The sequence below is a fragment of the Cladophialophora immunda genome (assembly GCF_000835495.1).
Source record: "Cladophialophora immunda strain CBS 83496 unplaced genomic scaffold supercont1.1, whole genome shotgun sequence".
Taxonomy (NCBI): Eukaryota; Fungi; Ascomycota; class Eurotiomycetes; order Chaetothyriales; family Herpotrichiellaceae; genus Cladophialophora; species Cladophialophora immunda.
Genome location: NW_015622541.1, coordinates 4,715,865 through 4,741,957, shown reverse-complemented (window position 1 = coordinate 4,741,957; position 26,093 = coordinate 4,715,865). Strand labels below are relative to the sequence as shown.

The 26,093-nt window shown below is 52.9% G+C and overlaps 5 protein-coding genes across 8 annotated transcripts; 3 read left to right on the top strand and 2 right to left on the bottom strand.

The window, feature by feature from the left end:
- Window positions 1-4,352: 4,352 nt before the first annotated feature.
- PV07_01382 (uncharacterized protein) lies at window positions 4,353-6,070 on the top strand. Its single transcript, XM_016387899.1, has one exon. The coding sequence runs from the start codon at window positions 4,774-4,776 to the stop codon at window positions 5,905-5,907; it is 1,134 nt and encodes a 377-aa protein (XP_016254827.1). The 5' UTR covers window positions 4,353-4,773; the 3' UTR covers window positions 5,908-6,070.
- PV07_01381 lies at window positions 5,965-8,087 on the bottom strand. 2 transcript variants are annotated; one of them, XM_016387898.1, is made up of 7 exons: window positions 7,816-8,087; window positions 7,321-7,766; window positions 7,065-7,232; window positions 6,920-6,994; window positions 6,611-6,864; window positions 6,470-6,546; window positions 5,965-6,399 (listed from the first exon to the last, which is right to left on the bottom strand). In XM_016387898.1, exons 2-7 carry the CDS (start codon window positions 7,526-7,528, stop codon window positions 6,324-6,326), a joined length of 858 nt encoding a protein of 285 aa, XP_016254826.1. In that variant the 5' UTR covers window positions 7,529-7,766; window positions 7,816-8,087; the 3' UTR covers window positions 5,965-6,323. The 2 variants fall into 2 exon arrangements, with proteins under 2 accessions (XP_016254826.1, XP_016254825.1); XM_016387897.1 differs by having other exon boundaries at window positions 7,321-8,087.
- Window positions 8,088-12,104: 4,017 nt separating this feature from the next.
- Window positions 12,105-16,174, top strand: PV07_01380 (uncharacterized protein). Its single transcript, XM_016387896.1, has one exon. The coding sequence runs from the start codon at window positions 12,395-12,397 to the stop codon at window positions 16,088-16,090; it is 3,696 nt and encodes a 1,231-aa protein (XP_016254824.1). The 5' UTR covers window positions 12,105-12,394; the 3' UTR covers window positions 16,091-16,174.
- On the bottom strand, window positions 15,953-17,054 carry PV07_01379 (uncharacterized protein; the record flags this gene model as incomplete). The annotated part of the gene is made up of 1 exon (XM_016387895.1): window positions 15,953-17,054. One exon carries the CDS (start codon window positions 17,052-17,054, stop codon window positions 16,326-16,328), a length of 729 nt encoding a protein of 242 aa, XP_016254823.1. The 3' UTR covers window positions 15,953-16,325.
- A 3,416-nt stretch (window positions 17,055-20,470) lies between these two features.
- On the top strand, window positions 20,471-23,528 carry PV07_01378. 3 transcript variants are annotated; one of them, XM_016387893.1, is made up of 5 exons: window positions 20,471-20,896; window positions 20,949-21,414; window positions 21,465-21,828; window positions 21,934-22,589; window positions 22,646-23,528. In XM_016387893.1, exons 1-4 carry the CDS (start codon window positions 20,503-20,505, stop codon window positions 22,288-22,290), a joined length of 1,581 nt encoding a protein of 526 aa, XP_016254821.1. In that variant the 5' UTR covers window positions 20,471-20,502; the 3' UTR covers window positions 22,291-22,589; window positions 22,646-23,528. The 3 variants fall into 3 exon arrangements, with proteins under 3 accessions (XP_016254821.1, XP_016254820.1, XP_016254822.1); XM_016387892.1 differs by having other exon boundaries at window positions 21,934-23,528; XM_016387894.1 differs by having other exon boundaries at window positions 20,471-21,414; window positions 21,934-23,528.
- The last annotated feature ends 2,565 nt before the right edge of the window (window positions 23,529-26,093 follow it).

Sequence of the window (26,093 nt, the reverse complement as noted above, 5' to 3'; positions counted from 1 at the left end):
CCTGCTTCAACCTCTGCGCACCACCTAGATGGTGGCCGCCGCCCAACACAGCACCGCCAACAGACCGACAACCACCAACACCACCACCCACGCCGCAGCCTTTTCAATGGCTTGCGCCATTGCCGCATCCTCTGGATGCACACAGCAAACAACCTCCTCCTCCTCTCCACCCGCCAACAACCTCGTCAAATCTGCCATGGCCGAAGTGGCCAGAGGGCCTCCCTCCCTGATCGAGTGGATCAGGGTCCACCCACCCAGCAAGAAAGTTGCGGTGCCGCAGACCAACAGGATTCTGCCAGCTTTACGCTGGACAGACCGGAGGTCTTCGCTGATGGCTGCCTCGTTGCCAACGAGGACAGCATGGCTGTATTCCATGCGCTGGTGCAGGAAACACCAGCCCTTCTCAAGCCATTCGCCGTCGTCCCAGAGCTGTACGCGCTCAAATGGGACGCGGCCCAAGTTCTCGAGACGCAGGACTCCCAGCATCTCAGGGGCAAGAGGGAAGGAAGGGCACCGCTCGCAAGAAATGGCGGGGTCGGTGGTGTTGAAGCTCTCTTCCAGTTCCTCGAGCATTAAAGAGCGAGAGGTACTGTTGGTGGACGTGTGAACGCTTCCAAGGGTGGAATACTCGGAGCTTTCTCCATCGGTGGTGCCAGTGCCAGTGCTACTTAGGAATTGCTTGAATTTGCGTGTCACTTGACTAGTAATGCCAGCAGCGTCGTGACTGGTGGAGTAGTTACTGGCAGAGGATAGACTTCGAGGGTGTCGGAGGCGGTTCAATGCGGTCGAGTCAGATGATGAGTGAGCAAGGCTGCTTCCTGTGGCTAGAATTCCTTGTCGACTGAGCCAAGCATTGTTGTTTTCGTGTTTGAATTTGTCACCAGGTCTCCGTCGAAGAAGGCGGCTGTCTCTTAGGAACCGTGAGACGTCGGCGTCGTTGAGTCTATAACCACCTTGGTTAAATTGTCGCACCGCCAATGCTTCCGCATCTTCGCTGACAGCGTATGTTTTTCCAATATTGTGGTGTGAAATAGGATCATGGTAAAAGGGTGAAGCGAAAGGGTCGAGAGTAACAGCCGATCCAGTTGCCCCAGCATGTTCGCTGACAAAAAGGGTGTTGTTGGCAGCGGTATTCTGAGTATGAAGAGGAGGGTTTCCGAGATGAGAGTTTGCTGTCGTTGCAGTGCTGACGCCGGTGGGATCGTCATAGATAGAGGGAATCGTGAGTTTCTGGTCTGCTGTTGCTTCTCGTGGAGTACCGTTCAAAGCGGCCATGGCTTTGGGAGAGAGGAAGCTTGATGTAAGAGCGTTATCTGGGATTCTTGGAAGTAATGAACTCGATGGAAGAGCGCTCTCAATCCAGCGAGATGATGATAACGTGGCAGACTGGGTAGAAGGAGACTGAGAAGTGAGATGTGTTGAAGGGATCTGGTTAAGGAGGCGCGGTCTGAGTTGTGAATGGTGTTGTGCTTTGATAGCACGGGCGCCGGCAGAATCCAGATGACGGCCTCCTTCATAAGTGTCTGCAATTTTCCCCCTCGTAGTCAGAGACCTTGACCGCTTGTGAATGCCTTGTCTGTTCCCTACGGTTGTGTCTCTGAATGGTCTTGGACTAGGAGAAAGGTGATGCTGAGCTGGGTTCAAAGGACCTTTGTGCCGTTGTTGAGAATGCGGCTTAGATTTTGTTGCGTTCGAGAGCGGATCCCAGGGTGACGCAGGACTTCTTCTGCCGGTCAGATTGGAATTAGAGGTGTCTCCAGTTCCTCTCTTTGCCAGGCGAAATCGCAGTTTCGAGGGAGTCAAGAAACCGCTGCGACTACTCTCTGGCATCGTTACCCACTCTTCGTCATCGTCGTCGTCGATTGCAGCGAAGTTTTCAACGTTTTGACGGATCAGGCCCTTTGCGAAATGCTGGGAGTATTCATGGACTTGGATGTCTGAGTCAACATGGCCCGATCGTGTCTTTGGTGTTTCAAAGCAAGAGGCGACACCTTCCAATTCTCGATCGACGACAGGATTCAATCGCTCGGGCTGATCATGCTCTCCATTGTCAATCTTGCCATTGTGTGCATGAGAACCCGGGAAACTGGCATCCGCATATTGAGAGACAATGTCATCCAACGTGGTCGAGGCTCTTTTCCAGTCCAAGTTAAGCTCGCCGTTGTCCTCTGGGCTCTCGAACACTGCGCTGGACTCTTGGTGATGATCAGCTTCATGCAAAATGCCCTGTGCTGAATGGACTTTTCGGCACGGTAAATTCTTCAGTGGTATGGCATCACTCTCAAGGGGCAGATCCTGATAACGATCTTCATCGGAAGACGAGCTTGATGGACTAAGAGGGAATCGGGTGGCACTTCTATTTGACGGGACTGGTTGGAGACTTGCAGCTCTGCGGCCTTGAATCTGTGCATATGCAGAAGGCAGATCAGGATAAAGTGGACGTGTCGTGCGCGGCTCGGGACTTGAATGACTTGTTGGAATGTCCATGCTGATATTTTGCAGGAGAGCTGAATCCGAATGATGTGTGGACTCTAGCGAGGCGCGTCGAATGCTCGGAGAAAAGGAGTGACTCCGCCTCCAAAGACTGCAATGGTCGAAATCCAAGCCTTGTTCTTCAGGTTTCTGGCCAACTTCCTGGCCTGACATGCAGAAATGGAGCCCAAAGCTTGGAGAGCGGACAAAGTCGAAGTCAACTGGGTTCGAGAACTCTGGGTCCGTGTTGATGTTCTGTCATCTATTGTCAGTCATTTTCCTCGGAAATGGGGATGAAGGAGGTACTCTACTCACAGTGGGCAATGAATTTGACGGACTTTTCAGTTGCTCTCCAATCTGGCCGTGTCTGCTGCTGTCGTCAGGCTGCAGAGGCGACGTTGATTCCTTTGGCGGGGCCTTATTGCCTACAAATCGTCAGTGACCTCTTTGTCGCCACGTCAAGGGAAGAAGAGCGCGCACCGTTCAGTCGCCAGCAAGCTCTTTCAGTCTGAGAAAGCTCTGGACAAAGGATGGTTCGACGCGGAAATGAGGTAGGTCGAGACGGAGTCTGCAGGGGATTGAGCGACAGATCCGAATGCGTGGTGTCTTTCTCGACAACGGAGAGAATGTGGTTGTGTCCTGTCAAGGTATCTGTTTTGTCCTGGTTGCTGCGAAGAAGAGGAGTTGTAGAAGAATCTGAAAGGCCGGTGGACAACGCGAATGATATCGGGTCCGGCCGAATTCTGTTATTGACAGAGTCTTCCGCCAGACTCTTCCCCAACACGACATGGCACCACGGAGCAGTATAGGAACGACCACGCTTTGTGTAATCGAGCCCCTTGCTCTTTGTTCCCTCAGGGTGGTTCTGCGGACCACGGCAGCTCTCATTGAGGCCGACATCTTGACGCCATCTCAGCTCGGCCAATTTCCAAGACATGCCGCACGATTTTCACCAGGAGTTCGACCACAGACTGGCCGCAGACAGAAGAACCCCGGCGGAGTTGAATGAGACAATGTGAAGAAGGTGGAAGAAGTTTGTGACAAGGGCGTTTTCCAGCCAGCAGGATTCGGCCACGAGATCAAGCAAGGATTTCTAAAAGTACAGAAGAAGGAGCAGGTGGTGATTTGGGTTGTTCTAGGCAAAGTCGTCCAAAGTATACCGACCAATCCAAGCGCTGTGCATCAACGGATGGGAGTACAACTCAGAGCAAAGGGATGAAGAGGCGTAAAGAGAAGAAGCGGGGAGAAAACAGAGACATGGTTACCCGGGCGCATCTGGAAGTCGCAAGGCTGTAGCAGCTCCGTCCTGAATGCGCAGCAGAAGTTGGTCCCGCAAAACTGGGAAAGTGCGACAAAGAAGCAGACAATTGAAGAATCTTTGCATACCATGTCAATACCATGTCATCGAGGAGGTCTAGATGGGCGACATCTGGTCAGGGAAAGCAGGTCCCCCTCCCTTTTCAGGTTGCTACACATTACCATTACATATCTTCCTCTGTGAGACTTCCTCGGCTAGAATGGATGCTGGTCGATATGGACTGATACTCGCGGCGAGTGCAATGTCACGATTGGAGGTGAGAGGAATCACAAGCGGCCCCTGTTCGGCCATGGTGGAAAAGAGCAATGTGGGAGGAAGAGCGAAGGCTCAAATGGAATGATTGATATTCCGACAACAGCCTTTTACTCGATGCTGGGATTCTTGTGGAGAGAAGAGACTGCTCAAGGAGGTGAGAAGACGGGAGGTCGATATTGGACATGGGGGAGTGAGGCCTGCGAGGCGCATCCTTGGGGGTCCGGAAGAATATAATCCCGGCCCGGCAAAGGTGTCGACCCGTCGACCGCAGCAACAACTGCAAGTCGACAGCATCTTCCCTCCTCAACAACACCCAAAGCACTAACCTTGCCGGTGAGCTCTCTCAGAGAAACGAAAGCGAGAATGATGAGAAGAAGCAACGTCAAGCCTCCAACTCTCGCAGACCGAGAGCGGACACCTTCGCTCCACTGTCTCCTCGGCAAAGAGCATTAACGCTCATAAAGACACCCTCACCTTAATATTTCATCAGGCTTGTTGATTTCCCCTTGCCTGGGAGTTACAAGACCTTCCTTATCTATAATGAGAGCCAGAAATAGTAGCTGACACACTCACAGGTGTCGTATTCGAGCAATTATGATCTGCCTCTCGTGCCCGATGAGTCATGGGACGCCCTTCTCGTGCTCAGCTTCGCCAGCTCGAGACTCTCTTTATCCCTCCTTCACCTCCTTCTATACCAGAAAAGACATCGATTCTCAACCCCAGAGACCATGTCACTCGCTCAGGACGGCGGGATAGCTCTACATGTCAGTCAAGAACGGGCAATCGCCCACAGCAAAGCCCAAGCCGTTTCTCTTCGGCCAGCAGCTATCGACGTTCTCTCGGAGATTTTCTGCATGGCTAACATACCCGAGTCGTCTCTCGACCTTGTGCGCAGCGCCATTAGGCGACACGCTCAAGTGGCATTGCACTTCCACCCTGATCGCCCCGTCGGCAGTCGTCTCGTCGCTCGGGGCCTCTTGGAGGACGGGATCTACCGAAGTCAATTTGAGACAGGCATTTCGAACGGCAGCGTCTCCGCCCATTCAGGTGGATTCCGAGACCTGTGGGAGCGCTCTCTGTTCCAGGGGGCATATCACTCTGACGACGTCTCGCCCTCTCACCGGCCGAAGTATGGCGCTCTTAACGTCATGCGCAACTCAGAAGGCCCTGCTCCTCGCTTTGGATCCTGCTATTTGGTGCTCAAGCCTGAGGTCTCGGCGCGATCGACATTCACGTTTGGTGGGTCCCAGGCAGAACCAAAGTACCGTGGTACACTGGATGAGTTTGACGCAGTCCTGTCAGCATTGTTCGAGGAATCTTTCACACGGGACTTTGCATTGGGCGTCAGTGGCATCCGACCACCGCAGCTGATGGCACGTATTCTAGATCTCCAGGAGCCGCTCACGAACGTCTCGAGTGGCGCTCAGTGCCATAATCTCGACCACTTCATCGAGGCTCAAGTCCATGGCGACGTCCGCCTTGACCGAGACGTTGAAGCTCTGGTTGTTGATCCCTCGTTCCAAGGCAGTGACGTCTGGCAGGACCTAGAGGGCATGGCTGCAAAGTACCGGTTTCCCTTGCATTCGCATCATGGGTTTTCCGTGAGGGTGGAGGATGTACCAGTTGACCTTAGAGGGCCTTCTATGCCGTCGCTGGCGGCGGCAATAGCCAAAAAAGGCCAGCTCGATGCAGAGGTGATTGGCAGGGCTGTGAGAGGCTTGGTCACACATCCCGAATCATGGTCAAGCAGGGGCACGCACGCCCAAGTCTTGCAAGAAATGAAACTCATCTGGCACGTGTTAGTGCGGGTCGGACGCCCGTATGGCAGAATCATCGATGCTGCAACTGCAGAAATCAAGTAGGCAACCCAGTTGCATCGGCATTCTCACGGTCCCTTGGACGGTGGTGAACATTCGATTACTAGCAACGGTGGACTCGGTGGTTAAGCATGTCAAGTTTAGCGGAGTGAGCTTCCCGTCTAGCTGCGGCCCTACCATACATCCTGACCACGTGCATTGATATCCTACACATGGCACTGCGAGCTTGATTGATTCTGTTGGTCCTCCAGACTTCTGTTGCTGAATACCTGTGATGCCCAGAACTTCCCACCCGCTGATCTCCGCTGTCGCAGATAAGATACTCGCATGCAGGGGTAACCGCTCGGATGTAGATTGGCGTCAGTTCGTCCATTATAGGGTCTTCTTCTTGCTCTCGTGTATGGTGTGGTTGTTCGTCGCGCGTTGCAGAAGCTTGCGTGTATGGCTCCAGATCACTAGCATCACAACTTTGACAGGACACCATTGCTCTCCAGGATTGAGAGATGTCCGCGGTTAATCTCGGAGATTGTCTTGCACCTGTACGAAACGGAACAATGCACTCAGCCCATGCCGTCGAGAGTTGCCGCACACCAGAGGATCGACTCACCCAGCAAGACCCATCGTGAGTTTGAATTCGTCATGCAGGAGCTGGATGGCCAGCTCTACCCCCTTGTGGCCGTTGTACTAACACCACCACGTATGTCAGTTCCCAGAGAGTGCGGAACATCCCTCAGTCGAGAAAACTCACAGCCAAACCCCAGATGGGGATGCGTCCGGCAAAGCAGAAGTCGGCGCCCAAGGCCAAGGCTTTGAAGATGTCGGTCCCTCTTCGAATTCCGCCGTCGATGGCAATCTTGATCTTGCCCTTGGCGACCGGGGCACATTCTCGGAGGGCGTCCAACGTCGCGGGGACACTGTCCAGCTGTCGTCCGCCGTGGTTGGAAATGACAACGCCGTCCAACCCGTACTGGATAGCCGTGACAACATCTTCCGCGGTGTACACTGGAAGGGGTGGGGTCAGTCTCACAGTGGGTTTCGACAGGGGGGGTTGACTTACGGCCTTTGATCCACAGCTCAAGGTCTGTATGTTCCTTGATAAACGAGATGGCTTCGTCCCAGTCCACCCCGTTCTCTTCCAAAGTCATTAGCCTGCCCGAGACGTCGCCAACCAGGGCGCTGAACTGGCACACTATGAGACCTACCGTAGGCCAATTCATTGTCTCCTCCCTCTAAATTGCTCATGTCCAGGCCTGGAGCAATGTTAGGATATGTGGTGCCCTTCGGCATGCAAAAGGAGTTGCGGAATTCATTCAATCGTCGGCCCAGCATCGGTGCATCAACCGTCAACAGGATGGCTTTATAGCCTGCCTCTGTGGGTGGTTGTCAGTCAAGCTCAAGATGAAGCCGAGAACAGAAAAAGAATGTCTCCTGCAACCACTTGGAGGACCTGCCACATACCTTCGGCCCTCTTCAACAGCTGGACGGTCAGCTCTCGACTCCTCAAAAGACTGACCTGCATAGCATAGGGGTTCGTCTTTCCTTGGCCTTGCTTGATAACGTCTTCTAGCGAGTCATTTGAGTAGGCGCTGAGTCCCATTGCCACGTTAAGAGCTGCACAAGCTCTTGAAGTACCCACTTCGCCCTCCGGATGAGCAAGTCGATGCATAGCCGCTGGGGAAAACCCGAACGGAAAGAGAACTTTGCTTCCCCATATTGTGGTGCTCGTGTCGACAGTCGACACATTGCGCAGAATACGAGGTCGTATCCGATATCTGTCGAAGGCGGCTTCATTGTCTCGAAGACTGCCAATAGGGAAACGTTGGCTATTCTGACCAATTCCTTCCACGGGAGCTCAGACCAGCAGACTCACGTTATCATGTCCATGGCACCCTCGTTAAAGTACTCTGGCTGTGTTATTGACCTTGGAAAAGACGGATAGGGGGTTTGTCTAACCTCGATACATCTTGGGGAGTTTTTTGGACGCCTTCTCCTTCAGATCATTGATTGAGAAAACCTCAGGATCCAGCGTCCGTCCACGATTCGCCATGATGGATGGTATGTTCTCCGAGCACTTTGGTGGAAAAGATCTGGTGTTTGCGATCGTTTTACAGAGTTTTGTCCAGTTCGACTGGCTTGCACAAGCAGAGATTCTGTAAAGTTCCCATGGCTTAAATACCTGTGAGGCTCGGACGATAGTCGAGGCTTAAACTGGTCCACGCCCTTCAAGTCAAGCGGAGGAAGCTCCGTGTAGCTGATATTCATGCACAAATGGCGACGCCCCACCTGAGGACAAGTCCGACATGTGCTTTTCAGAGCCGTTATCTCGGACTAATAGTGAGGCAAAGGGAATGCTGAGTTGGCAAATCCAGTCCTGCTGTCGTCTACAGTCGATTTCTGATAGGTTTCTGACATTCATTTGTTCTTGCCAATCCGCGCGAACGGTTCAAGGGGTAGCAAAGTCCGGCCGGTTTCTGGATGAGCTCTTCAACGATCAATGTGCTTGATCGCAATTGGTCCGGCTCATCGAGGGTCGAAGCTTAGTCAAGCCTTCAATTCCCAGTATTGGCGATGTCATTGATATTGGGAACCGCCCAAAACATCTCTTCGACGTTGCGAGAGACCACTGGTCGTATAAGCGAATATCTATGGAGAGCCCGGGGGATCATTTTCTCAGTTTTCCTGACTTCAATCTTCCCACAGGCTGCCAGACGGAAAACCCGTCTGGCAGAGACATCGTCAGCTAGCGGCAGTGCCATCTACCGACGATGTAGCCAGTGATTTTGCTCGACTCTTTCTCTGCCGAGTTCTCACCTGCAAATGTCGCTTCAAACCGCAGAGTAGTACAGTATTGGTCTGCCAGATGTCGTTGGGACTCACAAGAAGGGCTGGGAGATGGCGCATCTGCCCGTCAGCTCAAATTCTCAGCTACAATGTAGAAAATGAATTGAAACCGTTCGTAACGGTTGTCACAGATAACAGTCAAGTTCTGACCGGGTTCGGGTGCTAGGAAAGGGCCATTGTGTTTTGTTTCCATACTCAATAAAGCAGTTGTGCTGCATGCTGAACGACGCTCGTGCAGCACTCATAGATCCGACCCTGTTGATTGACGACCCTTTGAATCAGTGCATGATGATTTGGAAGTCTGGATGAGAAAACCTTGATGAGCATTTTCTGGCCACTTGAAAGTCCCTGCGGCCAACGTGTATCTGTGTTAATTGCTGGTCAATGCAATGGAACACCACCTTCGCCGCGACTAGTCGGGAAGGCTCCTTAATTTGGCTGTTGCTGCACCAAGTCACCTAAGGCTCAAATAGACACAACAATGTGGTTTTTCAAAGCAGCCGCCGGTGTCGTCAAAGATGTGCTTAATAATGGTAGCTGATTTCCAACAGGCCAAGCAAATGCAAGCTTTGGGATACCCTGTACGTCCGTAGTCATCACGAATGTCGGAAAGCCGCAATGCGTGGAAACGGGTTGGCAGTCATCACGTGACCGATGGATCATTATTTCCTCTTTCAGAGATTGGTGGTTGGTGCACACGAACAGAATGCTGCGTGACGCTATGCATCGTGCCATGGGCTGCTCCTGGTGCTCACACACATTTCAGGGACTGTGGCGTTGAATGGGACCCTGCTTACAGCATTGGGCTAACATATTCGTGTTGCCTTGATTGCCGAATATGGATCAGTCTTCGAGAGGCACATTTGGCATATAAGAGCCGGCCTCCAGATTCGACACCTCCTCTTCCCATCTCTCTTCATTCTTCATCAAAGCAACTCCAGGCGGTTAACATGTCGCAAGCAGTCGTCTCCAAAGGAATCTTTCATGGCCTTCCGACCTTTCCAGAGTATAAGGGAAAGAAATTGCGGATAATTGTGACAGGGGCAAATGGCATCTCGGGTTCGGCCATGACCAAGGTGCTGAGTGAGGCTCCAGAGAGATGGGAGAAGATTTACGCCCTTTCACGTCGCCCTCCGTTGGGCCAGACCGCACCTGGTGTCGAGTATATCGCTGCAGATTTCCTTGAGAGCACTCCAGAACAGATTGCCCAGATTCTGAAGGACAAGCAAGTTAAAGCGTAAGTGTTCCCATTCCGAACTGGTCTCGCTGACAAGGTAGGGATTATGTGTTCTTCGCATCATACGTCCAACCACCTCCCCTTGAAGGCCAGACCTTGTGGAGCGATGTTGAAGAAACAACCAAGCAAAACGTGGCCTTGTTGTCCAACTTCCTTGGTGCCCTGCCATTGGCGAACATATCCCCAAAGCGTATCTTGCTTCAAACAGGTGCGAAATATTATGGCCTGCATCTTGGTCCAACAGCGATCCCGATGGAAGAAGACGATGCTCGACACGGAATCGAGAAAAACTTTTACTTTCCACAAGAAGATCTCCTGGAGGAGTTTTGCAAGAACAACAACACCAGCTGGGTGGTTACCCGACCATGCTTTATTCTTGGCGCTGTTGAGAACGCAGCCATGAATATCTTGTGGCCCTTGTCGATTTACGCCGCTGTTCAGGCACATCTGGGACTTCCTCTAGAATTTCCAGGTGATGTCGCGGCGTGGGACGTCGTAAAGCAGCAGTCGATGTCCACCTTGATTGCATACCATGCTGAATGGGCACTTTTGACCCCCGAGGCCGGTAATCAGGCACTCAACCAGTGCGATGATAGTGCCTTTGCATGGGGAAAGTTCTGGCCAACGCTCGCCGACTGGTACGACACGTCTGCAGGTCGACCAGCAACAAATGCAGATGCGTACGCAACCATCACCATGCCCTATCCGATTTCCCCTCGTGGATTTGGCGGACCAGGGATCGTGAAGGCGTCGTTCAGTTTTCTTGAGTGGAGCAAAAAACCCGAAGTGTTGCAAGCATGGGAGGAACTGAAGGAGAAGCATGGGCTGAAGTATAGCCCCTTCGGAGATAAAGCTATGGATACATTTGGACTCATTGACGGTGAGCTTCTCGGCGGATGGGGTCGAGTTATCAGCATGGATCGCAATCGCAAATTGGGATGGCACGGCTTCGTGAGTACCAAGGAAGCCATCAAGCAGGTCCTCACTGAGATGGCCGACCTTAAGATGGTTCCTCCTTTTGCGGGGGCACAGACTGGTAAACTGTAGCTAGATTTCAGCTTAAAGTGATCCTGTATGAAAATCGTGAACTCGAAATGATTCCGCCAATGAAATCGATCCGATTGCGGCAAAGAGCAAAGTGGAGGACGTCGGTCCTGCATTCTCGCAGAGTTCCGAGAAAAAGCCCGAGGGAGAGCAACAAAGGTGAAGATAATACTCTTCAATTCATTATCTGCCGTCGGAGCTCATTATTCTTCAAAGGCACATGCACAGTCTGTGGCAAGGCATAAGGCCATCCTCGATGCCGCCACAGTATAGACGGTAGAGCCGCAGCAGGGGCCGGAAAGGAGTGTCAGGGTGCGATGTCAGAACTCGGCTCATTCGAACCACTCGCATATACATCCTCTTGTTCTTAGGGGATTCGTGTAGGGCACTCCGTATAGAGATCACAGTGAAGGGTTTTCGGGCAACAATCTCGGGACGGTTCACCGGTGAGCTAGTTAACTTGTCAGCAAAACCTGGAGAAAGGGGTCTTGGTCAACTGTGGGCCGTGATGTGTAGCCCCTATCGAAGGTGCATGCAAGTCATCGCACTGCACCCGAAAGAGGATGGAGAAAACGGGATCGCAATTGGCTGGAGGAAACCTGACATCGCGCCAACGTTCTTTTGCACCGACAACAACTGTTGCAGAGCAGTAGCAGGTCGTCCAACACACCGCGGCTAGGCGAAATGGGAGAGTGTGTGAGATGGACGGGCTGATGGGGGACCTGGTAATTATGAGGTGCCAGTGGTGCCAGTGGTGCCACCAGTGCCCGGCGACAAAAGTAACCCAAGCAGCTAGTGTGGGCGCGATGTGAAAAGGCCAAGACCGAAAGCCTGCGTCAGACGACTAAATTTAGGGGGTTTGTGGCCAACGCTAGGGTGGCTGTGGGCGACAGTCATGCAGTAGGGACAAGCGCAGAGCAAAAGACGGCGGCACACTTCTTGTCAGACACGGCGAATTTGGCCATTTTCCAGCTCTCAACTTCCCACCTCCCAGTCCCCAAGGTTTACGCTTTGACCATCTGAGGCTCATGCGACTGCAACGGCGCCCGAGCTTTTGTTTCACGGGCCAAAAATAAATTGGATCGACGTTGACGGCTGGTCGTGTCGACTCTCTCAGTGGTCTCAATCAGCTGGATAATATGGAGTCCCGCGTGCTTGAAAGGGGACTCGACCACACCGGTCCACGCGCAATCATGTCGCTACCAGATATTATTTTATCTGTCGTTGAGCCTCCCATTTTACGCTCCAGCACGCGCATCTCCTCCAAAAGTCCTCTGTTACATTCCGGTCCTGAGCGGTCCTTTGCTTTTAGAACAGATCATGGCAACGGCGCAAGTGAGATAGCAGCAAAGACGGGCCGTCTCCTGCTCCAACTGCTCTCCTTTCTTTGCTTTCGTCTACACTGTTATAATGAATAATTTTCGACCTGGAGGCTACTCGCGCCTCATCTTCGGCAACCAAAACCCGCCACATGGCATTGCCACGGACATCGAGTTAGATAGCCCTCGAAATGCGTCAAACGTGACAAGGCGTGAGCCTTCTCCAGGCTCCGCGTTGCTCGTGCCCACGAACACATCAAATCCGGAAGAATCAGGGCATCGGCTAAATACACGGTGGAATCCATTCTTCTTGAGACATTGGGTCCTGATCACTTTTGCTCTCTTTTTCGCCGCTGTCATTGCTGCCCTGCAAGTGGTGTACACGGTTTCGCAGAACAATCATGGAATTGCTACGAGCAGTGACGGCGACCATTATTTGTGGACGTATGGTCCCACGGCCGTGTTTGTGGTTGTCACTGTTCTTTGGCGTCAAGTCGACTATGCCGCAAAATCAATCCAGCCCTGGGCGGAAATGGCAAAAGGCCCTCAACGAGCAGAGAACAGTCTTCTTCTGGACTACGTCACGCCGCTCCAAGTCTCGTCGCTCTGGACATCTTTGCGCCGTGGCCACTTCGCCGTTTCGTCCAGTATTATTGTCTTCCTCCTCATCAAAGTTATCACTGTCTTAAGCACTGGTATGTTCAGCCTCCAGTCGGTCCAGAAGAACGGGGTTCCGACCTCAATGGCCCTTAACAACACCTTTGATGGGACGGATTTTCATCACGCAGAGTCGGTCGACTCGAGGGCTGCCTATGTCGTCTACGGTCACAAGGCCTACAATATCAGCCTTCCCGTCGGCACGACCGACCAGCATGCTGTTCAAAGCTTTGCCCCCAGCGATGGATTTGTCAATGGCAGTCTTACATATTCTGCTGCGGTTGATGTTTTCAGCGCCAACCTCAGCTGCGCATCTGGGACTCTCAAGCACACTGCGGCTTTTGACGAACGTAGCAATGCGCCGATTTCCGCATACTACAACACCTCAGTGACACTTCCAGACTGCCAAATATTCAATGCATACCTCGATGCCCCGGATTGGTTCTATCTGCAGAACGACACTACTCCTCGATTTGGTTACCGGGCTTCATTGCAGAATGTGACCTGCTCAAACCTGCCACTGGATGATCCGACAAGGTTTCGATTCATGATTGCGACTGCATATTCAGAGGGCTTTAGCCAAAACAACAACACTTTGCTAAAGTCAGCCAACATCGTCTGCGTTCCATCATACGCAATCCAGTCCGCAGTGGTTGCACTCGATACTCAGGGAAATGTTCAATCCGTCAATCTGACCGGAAAGGCCCGTGGCCTGAATGGTCTCAGCGCCGTTGACATCGCTGATGGAGTTTTGGCAACGACGCAACAAGCCTCTACAATTTCCACTTTGACATCGGAGAATGTAACCTTGGACGTCTTCACAACTATGATGCAGCAAGATACGGTCAACTTTAAAGCCGATGATCTCCTTGATACCACCTATCTCAACACCACCGCGAATGGAATATACGGGAAAATCGCAGCGCAACTCGCAAACCTCTATTTACTTTCTGATACAGCTAAAAATGCTGGCCCGGTCATAGAAGGAACAATCTCAAAAGATGAGAGCCGTCTCATCGCTAGACAAATCCCAATCAGGATCATGCAAGGCGTCGCCGCATTGATGGTCTTGCTCATTGTTATCATCTTATTCGTTCGCCCAAGGGGCGTGGTGCCCAGGAGTGTCGACTCCATCGCTGCAGTTGCTGCAATTCTTGCTCGCAGCCCAGCATTGGAGGCGCGTCTCCGAGGCACTGGTCACCGGAGCTTGGACGAGCTTCGCGAGATTCTCGCGCCACATAGGTTCATGACCGCTACCGGATATGAAGACGGAGCGCGAACCTTCTCGATTCGAATGTTCACCAGAGCTGAATCAGGACTACATGGATCACCGGTACACGGCGACTCGGGGGTCTCTCAGAACATCAGATGGACTCGACCTTTCATTCTGCGCAGAATTGGCATGTCATCCACTATCCTGGCGTCCATCGCCGCCATTATCGCCCTGGAAGTCCTTTTGTCGCAGTCACAAGCACATAACGGTCTAGGCAACGTAAACGACAACAGCGCAACCAGATACTCTTGGTTGTATGTGCCAGTCTTGGTCTTCCTCCTGCTAGCGACCCTCTTCAACGTCATGGACTTCGAGATAGAATTCACCGAATCTTTCCACGCCCTCGCAAAAGCCGACTGCGAAGCTAGTTCTTCGATGCTTTGGTATCCATTAAGGCATGTGTCTCTACACGCCACTTATAACGGTCTCCGGCACAGCCGCTTCGCCTTAACTGCAGCATCTGTCTCGGCTGTTCTCGCTCCCCTTCTCACCATCATTGTGTCTGGCCTATTCACCGCCAAGGCGACCATTCAGGGCATTCCCGTCCAGGTAAATGCCTTGGACTGGTTCAATACCACCACGTTAGTCGACACTACCACGAACGTCCCACTCCTTGTCATTGAAGGCAACATGTCATATCCCAAATGGACCTACTCCGAGGTTGCGGTCCCCAAGCTTAGTCTCTTGGGGGACGACACAAACGACGTGCTTCAGCTGGGTGGTACCATATCTGTAGATACACCTGCGATTCGAGGAGGAGTGACGTGCAATGTTGTTCCTAAGGACCGAATCTTGAATACCACCATTAGTGGCGGGTACCTCTCTTCCAATATCAGCACACCGGATGGTTGTGGAAACAGCGGCACTATCAATTCTGCATATACCTGGCTCTATTCCAATATGCAGGTTCCAGTCAACACGTCCGGGTACTTCGGCTCGACGTTGGTGTTGGGATTTCTCGACACTTGCCCTACACTTGCCTTGTATTACGGCCATGTCACAGATAACCAAATCGACCACTTCATCCCGGTCTTGTGCACTCAATATCTGGAGCGGGTACAGACAAACGTGAGCTTCAATCTGCCCGACTTTTCAATCTCCACCAACCCAGTGGTGCACCCGGGCTCGGCAATCAAGTTTTCCAAGTATTATACTGGTTTCCCCACGCTGCAGGTCTTGAATGTCACATCGACAGCAGACGAGCTTGACGACACCTTTAATGCCATGGTTTATGGCAAGGATGGAACCCCGACGATTGAGCTGTTGGATGAGAGCACATTGATCTCATCATACACGCACTTGTATCGCCAGTACATGGCTCAAGTGGTCAACAGCTTCCTCCGCGCAGATTTCTCCACCCTCTCTAACAACGCAACCGAGACCGTGGTCAATCCTCTGCAGGCGGCCTACGTCAATCCTCGCCATTTCCGTCTCGTCCAGTCGCCTCTGTCCACTCATTTGCTGGTGGGTGTTGTCGGGGCATTGTTGATCTGTGCGCTCGTGGTCTTCATTACCATTGACATGCGCAATGTCCTGCCTAAGCCCGTTGGGAGCATCGCTGCTGTGGCCAGCTTGCTGGCAGGTTCCCGAATCGTAGACCCGAGATCTGGCATGGTTCCCCCAGGCTCCGAGTACTGGTCGGATGACGAATGGGAGAAGAGGGGGATCTGGCAGAGCGAGATGTTTAGGATGGGTTGGTGGAATAAATTCCAGCAACCGGTCGATTCGTGGAGAGGGAAAGGGGAGAACAGGACAACCGTACGATCGGGCGAGGGTCACATCAACGATTCCAGCGACGCGGAGAGTCTGGAACTTCCCGCGTCCTTTAGAATTGATGCGCGCCCGAAATCTGGGTGACCCGATGGTTAATGAATGAGATGATGATATGGCAAGCGATCTTGGGATAGCGTGTTTGAAAATTTACACACTGTTGAATCAACCTTCTCACACCTAGTTTCCATGTTTGCGCAAGAACTGGTCGTCTGACAATGACAACGTTAGTCTGAGGTTATGTCTTCGTCGAGCGATTATTGTTCAGAACGACTTCCGGGCGATTCTGCAGGTAAGTATTGTTCGCCCTGTCTTCAGAGGGTCACAACATTTGGATACTGGTCCGTGGCCCTAGAGGTGGCAAGTCGGGCATCGTCGAAGGGCCAGGGAAGTATCCTGTAGGCCCAAGAGGTTCAGGATGATCGAGGTCAATGACCATGTCAAACCACGAATATGGTGTGTCGTCGGCGGGGTGACTTGGTACTGGCTGTCTGGCACTGACCGGGACGGCAGGCTTGTGTGGACGGTCTGGCACTCTGGGATCATCTTTCGCGAGATCTGCTCCTTGGTCCCCCGTCTCTCGCTCGGTGGCACTGGTTGACTCTGATGTCTGGACATTCCCGGTCTCTGCTCCCGTGTTGTCGCCGTGCGCAGTCGTCTCCGCAGATCGATCTGGTTCTTCATCAAGACTGTCACTTTTCTTGTCCTGCTCATGCTGCGCCGAGTCGGACACGTGCGACGCCGTGGGTTCTATCTGATTTTCGTCTTCCTGGGTTGCGTCTTCGGCTTGGGACGTAGAGCCGTGCTGGATCTCATCTTCTCCGGGAGCATGCTCTGTGTTCTCCGGAGTGCGATCGCCGGGAGGTGAGTTTTGTTCAGGGCCAGATATTGCTGGGCCATGGTGGAAGAGCCCCCATCCTTCTTCTTCCTGCGGAGGCGCCTCTGGCTGCTTCTTCGGTCGTGATGCGGACTGGCCCATCCCGGCTTCTAGCCCATAGTTGTAATACTTTTCGGTTCTTTCATGCGATGTGTCAATGGAGGTATAGGACATGTTCCTCTCCGTTTGACCTCTCGGTAAATGCTGGCTGACGACAATGTGACATGTTCGAGGGCGGTGTTTAACGGTGGGGAGGTCTGCACAGGACAGCCTCACCGGTCAGCGAACAGGTCAGAGGAGGGGCGGGAACTGCTGGTTGGCAAGCCTAGTAGGGGCGACCAACCAGCTACGCGATACAAGGTACTGACTGCGTGCCGACTGGTGCCAGGACATAGTTACCTGGCGAGCTGGTGAGCTGGTGGCTGGTGGCTGGTGTGTTGGGTTATACACGCAGTTGGGCAGACGTCATCCTGCTCAACTGCCTTATTCTCGTTTGGAGCGAGTTGCACATGTTACGACAAACCCCTTTGCCTTCACCCAGCCCCGACCTTATTGACAGCTGTCTTGCGCTCGACCACGTATTACTTGTTCGAAACAACCCTACACATGCGAAAGAGATTGAGGCCCAAAATTCCCTCGGATTCAACCACACGCCTGTCGGTGTGCTACAAGGTCTAGGCATCCCGGACATACCGCTGAGTTGTTCAGTCCCCTGAAGCTCTGATCTACGAGTGGCTTCGTTCCATGCCGACTGGTCTCGACAAAGGGGTCGTTAGTGGTCCGCGGCGCAGATGGATCGGCTCGCAGGGCGGCCTAGTCAACGTCAAAAGACCTTTGTGAAGCCCACTCCGAAGCGGAGATCGACCGGATCTGCAAAGCCCTTCTCGCCTAAGACAAGCGGACTCGCCAAAGGTCTGCAAGGTGTCGGCAAGAGTTGAGCCAGGAAGAGAAGGGAAATCTAAATCAGGGTGGGCGTGTCTCATTTTGGCCGTGACTTCGCTACGACATTCGCTTGTATCTCCCGCGGGATGTGATGGGATTCAGTCCGGTTCTTCATCACTCTTTGTCTCTTCCTCCAGCTGTGTCCGGACCAATTCGATTTCCACCACGGCCTTTCCCTCAACTTTCCCCGCCAGACCATTGTCGTTCTTGTCGAAGTAGATGGCCCACCTTTCTTCGCCCTCCTGGACCGCCACGAATCCTTCCCAGCCATCGAATGCTATCCTCCACTCGTTCAACGCTTGGCCGGGCACCAGAGTCATAGGGCCAGTCCACTGTGGTTGGGCTTCAGCACGGATCCCATGCTGCAGTCGGTAGGTGTTCTTGTTGATGAAGATCCAATTGAGCATGTTTTCGGCATTGATGGTGCTGACGACGCCGTCGTAGGGCTTGTCTGGGTATGGCAGAAGGTAGCCCGTGAACGGATGCCTTCGCGAGACCGCCCTATGCTCCAGGAAAAGGTATCCATCCTCCAATACCACTCGCATGTTCTGAAACTGGTCTCGACGCTTGGCACTCATTCGTTGCGTCGCTCGCGCGTTGAGGTGGCATTTCTCGGTCTTGAGCTCGAGCTCGCTCTCTTCTTGTTTCCGTTGACTCTGCTCCTGAAGCTGGATGGTCGATGTGGCAATCAGAGGCACCGTGGCCGCCAGGGTAATCAACGAGAGCACCATTGCTGCTCATTGCAGAATGGTGGGTAATCAACCACGAGTCAAGTGGTGTTGTCCCAGGTGTTCTCACCTTTCTCCAACTGCATAATTCGCATGCCAAAGTCGAAGTGTGATTGAGATCCTAAGTAGCTCAAGGGGACAATTAATCTGGAGGCGGGTGAGGCACCACTTTGATCGACAGATGCGGTGGTGCTGGCGTCCCTGAAGCGGAGAATTTGACAGTCGATCCTGTCAAGGTGGCATCCGGTATGAAAGTGCATTACATGTAGAGTGGCCTTTGACCTGCAGCCTCGCTGTGGAGGTGAAGCTTGGTGCCTTGTATATTTGCCTCACGACGGCCTCACAATCCTGGTCAAGGCTCGCCTCACCGTGACGTAATGTGTGGATCAACTGCCTGCGCCTGTTACGAGGCCCATTCTCTTCTCTGCGGGTTTCCTTGTTTCTTTCTTGCTCCTCCTTGCGCCTCCTTGAGACTCATGCACGGCCTTCGACAGCTATCAGAGCCCCGACATCTCACAGGTGGAGTCCGCCATCGTTACTTGAAGGCTTGAAACCCTGGTTCCTGCATGAGATGGCCAATGGGACACCTGGTGGACATTGCTACCGACCAAGCAACAAGGACTAACGCATCGCATCGACGATAGCATGCTGGCTGGAGTTGGCAAGAGCAGCTTTATCCCACCGGCCCTGCCATCCGACAGATCACGGCGCTGCTAGCACGTCTATAGACTGGATGCTGGGGCCAGGTACGCCATGAACCCGGGCAACCCAGTATCACCGACTGTCGACACTGCTCCGCAAGACCCGGACATCTTTGATGACGATAGCCTCCTCCCACCTGACCACCCAACCTCCAGCCTCTCACATGCAGACCGCCAACCTCTAGCAAGCTCCATTCAAGCCCCGACTTCACCGTATGCATGTTTGGATGATTCCACTTCTCGGAGTAGAATATCGTTGCTGACTTTGGAAGGATCGAGCATCGGAAGCGGCGTTGGAAAATCATTTCGAGCACGGTAGCACTAACGGGCATTCGGGTGACCGCGACTCCTAATAGAAATCCCATCGGCCACGTCGAGAAACGGGTCACGATAGTTCTTCAGCACCCAAGAACAAGCTGCAAGCCAGATTTGCAATCTCAGGAAGCTTTGTTTCACCTACCGACAAGACTGGACAGGAGTCGAACAGCTGAGAGCGCGAAGACATCCAACAATACGCCGCGTTGATAGCTCGACTGCCCACAGACGGGTCGCGTCATCCAGAGCAATCTCAAACAGCAAATCACCAAAGCCGAGAGAAGCAGACACGAACAATGTCGGGCGAAACCAAAGATTTGTAAGTACATGATGTCTCCTGCTCCTGTGGGACACCATCGGTCCTAATTCTTGTCAATGCAGGAATGATACCTTCGACAGCGCCCCTGGAGGTCGCAACTCGGGTGAGGTTGCAAAGCCGGCTGAGGGTGATGTCGGAGACAGTACTCCGGACTATATCCCCAAGGGATTTTCCAAGAAAGACATTGAGAACATGGGAGGCAGCTTGAAAGTGCATGTGCGACTGGCCCTTGAGGTGGACATTCGAGTCATTGCGAAAGTCAAGGGCGATATCTGTATTGGGATCCTGTAAGGCAGTCAACAGGATGCTTGATACGATGTGCTGACTGGTTCGTCGGGACGGAGGCCACCATCAGCTGATCAGTAGCAAGACTATACAAAACAAAGTAGCATGGTTCGAGGCTTTCTGTACCTGGTCCTTTCGCCGTTGAAGCACTCGTAGAAACTCCCCCGCGGCACGCGTCTGGGGTTGAAGTGCAAAGCGGGCAAACCCGCGTCAGGTTTTGCCGTGTTTGCCCGTCATTGCGGCGCAGGCAAATTTTCCGCCCGCAAGCATCAGTTCGATTCGATCACCCACCATCTGTTCAACATCACTGCATATGTCTCGCCCGCCGGACAATGGAGTTGACATTCTTGCCTTGGGTCGAAGGTGGCCAGACCAATGACTCCGACAGGCGGCTTCAGGCTTCGCGTCGACACCAGCATACCGCGCTAGCTGCACACCGGAAGAATAGAGAACTCCGCAGCCTGCAACGGAAGAGATTGCGCAGTGTAGCCAGGTCTGATCCGAGTCTCGTCTCATCAGGCTCTTCTGGGCAGCCTTCGCCTTCCCTAATCCACACACCATGGAGCATGACGAGGGACGCTGCCTTGCTGGCGCAATGTCCCTTTGCAACGGGCTTTGACATACCCATTTCGCCTAGAACCATGCTTGACACGAGCCGCTGGGGCTCGCTGAACCATTTTGGTCAGCTCGGACTCTCCCACGAGTTCGAGAGGATCTTCGATGACGGTAGGGACGAGGTCTGGGTGTTGAGGGAGTAGTGACTGAGACAGTGTTGAAGCATTGATCCACCAGTGGCCGGCCTTTGCTTTGGCTACACACGACGCTGCAATCACAGAGATTCGAGAGGCTGCCATCCGCACCTCGCTGTTGGCTCCGCATTGTCTCTTCGCCACCATATATGCCGGCGAATGCTACAGGTCTTACTTCGACGGCAGAACACTCCACCATGAGATGCTTCAACTTCAATTGAAACAACAAGCGCTGAAACATCTCCGAAGAGCCGTGCAGGACCATGGAGGTGTCGCATCGGATGAAGTGCTCTGGACGATCACTCTTCTGGCAATTCATGGCTCCGTCCGTACCCTGAAGCAGCCCCGATTCACCGTTCCCGTCTACAGAGACAACGAATTCTATTCCAGTGTGGAATTCGAACGAACTCATCTGCATGCACTGAGAACGCTTGTCGCCCAGAAAGGGGGTCTGAAGGCTCTGACGCTTCACGGCCTGAGCAACATGATATCAATGTAGATGAGTTCCCAAGATATACCCTCCAGGCAACGGCTTACCACTTCAGGGTCGACACGTTTCATTCTCTGATGAATCTGACCAAACCGGTCTTTCCACCCCTTTATCCAGCACCACTCCTCGTAGATTCATTACGAGAGACGTGGGACGACGTCGCCAAGTCTCGATTTGCAAACCGTCAAGATGGGTTCATTTTCTTGGAGGCTTTCCGGGGTGGTCCCCGGTTGCACCAAATCATCTGCCAAGTTCGGGTCCTTCTCGAGACATTCTCCCTTTGCCTACGCAATCCCCGCCGAAGCCCGGATATCATGCTCATGGTCCACACCCGTCGCGTTCTCCAGCACGATGCCTTGCAAGTTCGATCGGAAGGAGATTGTTTTTTTGAAGTCGCCCGCCTTTCTTTCGTTGTATTCGTGAGTCCCTCTCCCACCAGCCCATAGCGTTGGACACATGCTCCAGTGCCTGACATTCCGTCCGAGACTCATTTTTGACTGCACTGCTGACTTGCCGGGGTGGAGATGGCCGAACTGGCTTGGACATTACCGGTCATTGGTGGCTTCCACGAAAAGGTCACGAAACTCCTGCTGGAAGCCCTGGAAGAATGTGTCACGCGTCAACACTGGCAGACATACCCTGAGTTTCTCCTATGGGCCACGGTCATGGGCGGGCTTGCTGCACGCCAGGGTCCTCGAGTTTCAAGTTTTGCCGCCATATTGCGAGACTCATCTATGGCCATAGACAAGGACTCATGGGCATATGTGAAAAGCGTGTCGCAGATGTTTCTGCCCTTGGAGTATGACCTAGGAGACTTATGCCATGACTTTTGGGATGAAGCGTGTGATTTTCTCTCTGAGAAAACCGTCGAACTGGTGTGATGAACATCCTAAACCGCCATCAAAACAACGACAGATTTGCCGTACATGGAACGTACACTTCGTCAAGCAGCTCTTCAAAAATTTCACGGCGTACTCACTGTGCGGCGATTCATCACGGAATCACCATCGATCTTTCTGGCCTCTTTGCCAAACTGGAGGCTGTTGAGTATGTGGCAAACAGCATACTATTATCGTCCATCTCAGCTTGAGTCACTGGGCACAACGGATCGGATCAGGTCTTGCCTGTGATCAGAGTCCGCAGGTCGCTGGGTAGTGTCGACATTGATAAGTCCGCCTCGGTATGTTGATTCACTGACCCTCTACCACGGCCAGAGCCATGGGCTTATGGATCTAGCAACTGTTATTCATGTGTTGAAGAGTACGCAACGCGTGTCGAGCGATTTTGTCGACCCGTTCCGAATTCTTGAGGCGCAATCCTCCAGCATTTCTATCATGCAGCCGGCAAAGTGCTCGAATCTGGGCGGCATATTCGAGTCCTTGTCGACCTCATATCCCAACTCTTTCCGTGCATATAAGGCGTCGACCGCAACCAGAGTGGGTCGCTGATTTTGTCAGAATTTAGGAATACGGGTGTCTCAGACCGCAAACTTTTGGTCTGCTCGAGACCCGGCTATCACGACGAATCACACCGACAAAGAATAGCCGGCCTTGGCTTTGACAAACTCGCCATTCGACGCGGGGCAAAACTGGGGTAAATTTGACGGAGAGCATCATGCTATACTGGGAAATAATACACTACCCACAAGCTGAGGGGCGGACTGCCCAGTCCTCGGCAAAGGGCATTACCCCGATGTATAAACTTCTGTAAAGATACAGGGAGGCTTCGCTTCCTCCCACTTACAAAATCCGTCAGAAACTAGGCCCGCTCCGCATCATTCAAAAAGCCTCGGGCAAGCATCAACAATTCAGAACTAAGTTGTTGTACAAAGCCGACACCCCTGTTATTCAAGACATTCCGGAAGTGCAGCACTTAGCCGAAGCTCAATAAGCAAGTCATGGCAGAGCGACGCAAAAGGGGAAGGCCTAAGACTGAGGCGAGCGCCGATAACTGGTTTGGCGTCGAGGATGCGAGGGAGAGGAAGCGGATACAAGATAGGCTGGCGCAGCGAGCAAGACGTAAGTCGTCACCTTTTGTCCTCTTCTCGTCTCTGTCTGCTGGACCTGGCGCCTAGTACGGAGGTTTCATATAATTCTCCAAACGAGGTGCTGATGATCAGGCCATCAGGACAACGTCTTCTCTCTCAAGTCTCCCACGTGGTTAAAGTGACCGGAGCCGTCAGCAACACCAGCTCGTCCTCTCATCATAGCCCAACTAGTGCTGCACGACAGATAGATTCTGTTAATCAGAAAGTCCCCGGCCAAGAGCTAGTGCACACTCCATCGACACGGACGCACGCCCTCGAGCTTGCCCGTACAACCTTGTGTCTAACGAGTCCTTCTTTGATGCAACAATCCCTCCACGGAATGTCCGCAGACCATTGTTTCCTCTCGTGGCCGGCCTGGGCCATCTATTCCGCTCTAGGTCAGCATGGCATGATGCAAGGCACAATCTGCGAAGGCTCTGACCAGGAAGTAAAGTCACCTCCGGAATATCTATCCCTCCCGGAATCTCTGCGGCCATCGCCGCTGCAGCTGGCTGTGCCCCATCGACGCTGGATTGATCGGTTCCCCTTCCCTCGGCTGCGAGACAACATGATTCTACTTGGTGGGCTGATTGATTTGGACGAGTTTGTGAGAGACTTGTTTGGGATGGCCAGTCTTGTTCTCCGGCGTGGCGTCCACCGCCCGACTTGGGATCCAGAGTCTTGGGCGATAGGTGCTGAATTTTCGTCGAAATGGGGATATTTGTTCCAGTAGCATGGCACCTTGTCTGGGCTATTTCTTGTCCCAGCCTCACTTGGTCTCTGTGCCCAATAGGATGAAGAACCGTTACTAAGAGACCGCTAACGGCCTTAGTTGACGCCACCTAGTTTTGTCAGAATATGGATCCTTTTGAATGCTTCATCAACGCTGGATACCCGGGTATTCATCGAAAAGGTGACTCTTTCCATTGCCAACACCCGGTGGAACAATGATTCCACTGCGACATCTCCATTCTCTGCTTGGGCACGTCAAGCTTTGTGTCAAAACGACAATCTAGGTTCCCCACGGGGCACCTCCGGATACCAGCAGCATTCCACCACCTATCCCGGGAGGTCAAGGGCTCGAGACCACACTAGTTGAAGCAGTTGAAGCAGCCTCGGAGTCCGGTTATTGTACGCTTATTTCAGCCGTATGGAGGAGGTATTAGAATGACTGAACGAAGTCTCGCCATGGAGAGACTCAAAGACTTCTCTGTCGAGCTTTGTCCTCTAAACGCACTGGTCGCAGTACGAAATGGCGAGACTTACCCTGTACAACATCATCATCGGCATGATCGTTGCCATTGGCACTTTTGGGTATGGGTTTGGTTTCGGGGTGTTCATCACCAGCATCGGCCAACCCGGCTTCTACAAGGACTTCAACCTCGATCGTGAGTATCGGAGAGGGTTTGAGGATTGGGGATGATGCTGACAGAAACGACAGCTACGAGCAAGTATACTGCAAAGTGAGCACGACTACCCTTCTCGAAAGACAATTTCCTGACCAACATATCTTCCAGCGTCTTGGGTGCCGTCAACGCCCTCTTCGCGGCCGGGGCTGCCTTTGGCTCCATCTTCCAAGGCTGGCTGGCAGACTGGATTGGACGCAAGAAGGCCCTCGCAGCGTCTGCCTTGTTCTCATTGATCGGCGCTGGCTGGACTGCAGGCTCTCCATACCTGGCGATGCTCGTCACAATCAGAATCCTGCACGGGTTTGGACTCGGCATGTTGATCTGCCTGGTCCCGTTATACCTCACTGAGGTATCCCCGCCGCACTGCCGTGGACTCATGTCCGGAATGACAGTCATGGGATTCGGGATCGGATATGTGGCGTACGCTTTCCTTCCTCTGCGTGTCACGCACCGTTGACCTGTATCAGTGTCGCTTGGGTTTCGGTGGCAACCTACTTCGCAAAGAACGAGACGTTGCAATGGCGTCTACCTCTTGCTCTCGCCTGCGTCGGTCCGCTGGGTCTCCTGGTCGGGATATATTTCGTGCCAGGTCAGTTTTCGCCCCTACTTCTCCGCGTAGCATAGCTTGACGCGAGCATAAGAATCTCCCCGGTACCTGTGCTGGATAGGCCGTCATGAAGAGGCGCTCCAGGTCATCCAACGTCTTCATCGCGACCCCAAAGATCCGGAGAATTCTAGTGCTCAGGCGGAATTCATCCAGATTCGCGCGCAGGTGGAAAAGGATAAGGAGCAGAAATCGGGCTATGTCCGCATGTTTACGAAGCCGAGCTGGCGGAAGCGCTCACTTCTCGTGCTCTTCATCATGTACGTTGTTTCAGTCCCGTCATGCGGGTTTTGTTTGGAGCGAGTAGATATTGTGTACCAGGAACTGACATGTGTGTTAGGTTCGCGTCTCAGGCAACTGGCGTAAGTTGTCAAGCGTTATGTGTGGTGTTCTTTTGCTGAGCTGATCTTGCCGTGCCTAGGTCAATGGCATTGCAAACTACTTGGTCCGCATATTTGGGACGTTGGGCCTCAAGGGCGTCATGCCATTACTCGTTTATGGTGAGCCATCATGACTCCGGAGGAACATGATGACGACCCAGTTGACAACGTCTAACAATTTCAAACCAGGTATTTACTCCATTGTCGGTACGATAGCCGCTTTCGTGGCTTGTTTCACCATGGACAAATTCGGACGGAGGAGACT